The sequence below is a fragment of the Plectropomus leopardus genome, unplaced genomic scaffold (genome assembly GCF_008729295.1).
Source record: "Plectropomus leopardus isolate mb unplaced genomic scaffold, YSFRI_Pleo_2.0 unplaced_scaffold14309, whole genome shotgun sequence".
Lineage (NCBI taxonomy): Eukaryota > Metazoa > Chordata > Actinopteri > Perciformes > Serranidae > Plectropomus > Plectropomus leopardus.
This window is the reverse complement of record NW_024615290.1, coordinates 1-2533: the sequence shown is the minus strand read 5'-3', so window position 1 is coordinate 2533 and position 2533 is coordinate 1. Positions and strand designations below refer to the sequence as shown.

Here is a 2533-nt window from a genome sequence, read left to right as displayed (position 1 = left end):
CGTGGAGCGCCTCTCGACCAATCACATTGCTTGGTTGTTACTAACAGCTCTATAAATATCAGTATTTTAAGAAATACTTTATATACCGCGTGTTCTGAGGCGTCAGTTTAAATCCAGTAGTTGGCGGTAATGAGACTTTTCGGATGCCCCCCCCCCCCATGAAACACCAAAGAAGAAGAAGAGGAGGAGGAGGAGGAGGAAGAGGAGGAGTGCGCGCGGCGCTCAGTTTCACAGAGAAGATGGCGGACGCAGAAGGTGAGTGAGCAGCTCGTGTCGGTAAAAACACGCGAACTTTGAAGAATTTCATCATTTTACGGTGAAACTTGACGTCAAAGTGAACGTGTTCAGAGCGCGCGGACACCGTCAGTGTCTGCTGGTTCTTAAAGCGACAGTCGCAGTGTGAACCGCAGAGACCCAACGCGTCCGGGGCTCAGTCCGGGGCTCAGTCCGGGGCTCAGTCCGGGCTCAGTCCGGGCTCAGTCCGGGGCTCAGTCCGGGCTCAGTCCGGGGCTCAGTCCGGCCTCTCTGACCTGGTCTCTCTGATCCGGGTCGAGAGTCGGGCTCCGCTCTCGCGGAGCTCCGGCCGGTTTGCAGCCGGAGGCCTCGCGGCTGCGGCGGGCTGCGCGACACGTGCGTCACCGGCTGTTAATGTGGTGTTTCATGTCAGAGTTCATATCAGAGTTTTGATCGTGCTATTGATCGATTATTGATGATTGATAACCGATCGGGCCGCGGGCAGGACGACACGTGTCTCAGACTTTTCATAGTTTTATTTATATTCTGTTGTAGTCTATAATTTGATATTATTTAAAGTGCCGATTCAGTTTACTGCAGCTCGTGTTTTCGATGATTGAGACCCGATCAGTTGCCGTATCGATCACAGCTGCTGTGCTGTGAGCAGCAAGGTATATTATGGGATGTTTAACCTCTTAGCTCTGTTAGCTCGATGCTAACGCCCACGTGCTCCCTGAGAGGCCACGTGGTCTGCTTCACCAAAACCCAGCAAACATCTGAACCTAAATCAAACTGTTGGATCACATGGATCTTTGATGAAGCCTCTGAACACTTTAACCAGCTGGTTGCTGGAACATGTGCTTTATTTCATTTTGTTGACTAAACTTTGTTTAAACTCACGTCCTTGTTTGATTTGACCTAAAGTGGAGAGAGGAGTGAGATTTAAACTAGGTTAAAGACCAGACTCTGGGGCGCCTGTTGGATCAGTGGACAGAGCAGCGCCCCATGTACAGAGGCTGTGTCCTCGCTGCAGAAGCTGCGGGTTTGATTCCGGCCTCGACCCTTTGCCGCATGCACCCTCGCTCCCTCTCTCTCCCACTTTCACACTTAAACTGTCCTGTCCTTTAAAGGTAATAAATGTCTGCAAAAATCATCTTTAACAAAATCAGATTCTGTAGAAAAGCATCAGGACTTTAAAGGGATGAGACTGAACTTGTTGGCAGATTTGGGATCAGTTAAAGTTTTTTCTCTTTATGGTTTCTGCTGATCAATAATGTTTCCTCGTGTCTGATTGGTTCAGCAGCTTCAGTGAAGAAGAAGAAGAAGGCCAAGAAAGTCAGTGAAGAAGAAGTTGGGGTGAGTGACAGGAAGTTCACCCTGTTATATATTTACTTTATTAATGTGCATTTTATTCATTTATGTTTAATTTCTTTCTTTCACTAATGTTAACTTAATGATCTTATTTTTGTAATTTATTTATTATATTTATGTTTATTTTATCCAAATTAAAATAATACGTTTGTTTCTGTTTAAAAGGAAATCCAGCAGAGCGGAGACTTCTTCATCCAACCAGAGTCCAAGGTCGCCTCTCTGGACACGTCACAGTGGCCCCTCCTACTGAAGGTAACACACCTGAGTTCACCTGTTCCACTAACACACACCTGAGGTCACCTGTGACACCTGCGCAGGTGAGGTTCACAGGACTTTAATATGTCACTGTATTCAAATTGAAACGATTGGCGGTCATCAGGACAGGAAGTGATGTCATCTTAAACTGCTGGTGATGGTTTTTGTAATTAAATGTTGTTTTTCCAGTAAAATATTACTGTGAACGAACACAGGAAGTGAGTCGGTGAAGGTAAACAGACTACGGCTAGCTGAGAGGGACAAAAGTCATTTTATTCATGAAGCTCAATATCACAAATAGTTTTTTTCTGATTTATTGACTCAAGCATCAAAAACAAAAAAAACTGAGTGTGTGTTTTAAACATTACTGATCCTCAGCGTGTGAAGTGATGAATCAGTTTATCCATTCTCTGAGCGGCCATCTTGTCTGGTCATCACCTCTGCTCCCGTTCTGGGGGCGGGGCCTCTCCGCCGTGGTACCGGCGTTGTACCGGCGTTCTGCCAGACAGCGACCCGAAACTGCACGGAGAGTGAGACTTGACATGACCGCTGCCGAGACGAGTTCCTGCTCTGATCACATGATGCTGAGATTTATATCTTTTTACAGGAAATGAGTTTATGAAGGGGACACTGAGTCATAATAATCTATAAATGAAATAAATAAATTACTAAT

General features: G+C 45.9%; 1 protein-coding gene and 1 non-coding gene across 3 annotated transcripts; both read left to right on the top strand.

The window, feature by feature from the left end:
- The first annotated feature begins 75 nt into the window (after nt 1–75).
- On the top strand, nt 76–2454 carry LOC121964175 (H/ACA ribonucleoprotein complex subunit DKC1-like). 2 transcript variants are annotated; one of them, XM_042514388.1, is made up of 3 exons: nt 76–255; nt 1535–1590; nt 1771–2454. In XM_042514388.1, the coding sequence occupies exons 1-3, from the start codon at nt 144–146 to the stop codon at nt 1897–1899; spliced, it is 297 nt and encodes a 98-aa protein (XP_042370322.1). In that variant the 5' UTR covers nt 76–143; the 3' UTR covers nt 1900–2454. The 2 variants fall into 2 exon arrangements, 1 of the variants encoding a protein (XP_042370322.1); XR_006107328.1 differs by lacking the exon at nt 76–255 and adding an exon at nt 695–905.
- On the top strand, nt 2242–2438 carry LOC121964176. Its single transcript, XR_006107329.1, has one exon. It is a non-coding gene; the product is annotated as a small nucleolar RNA SNORD17 (small nucleolar RNA).
- Nucleotides 2455–2533: the final 79 nt, after the last annotated feature.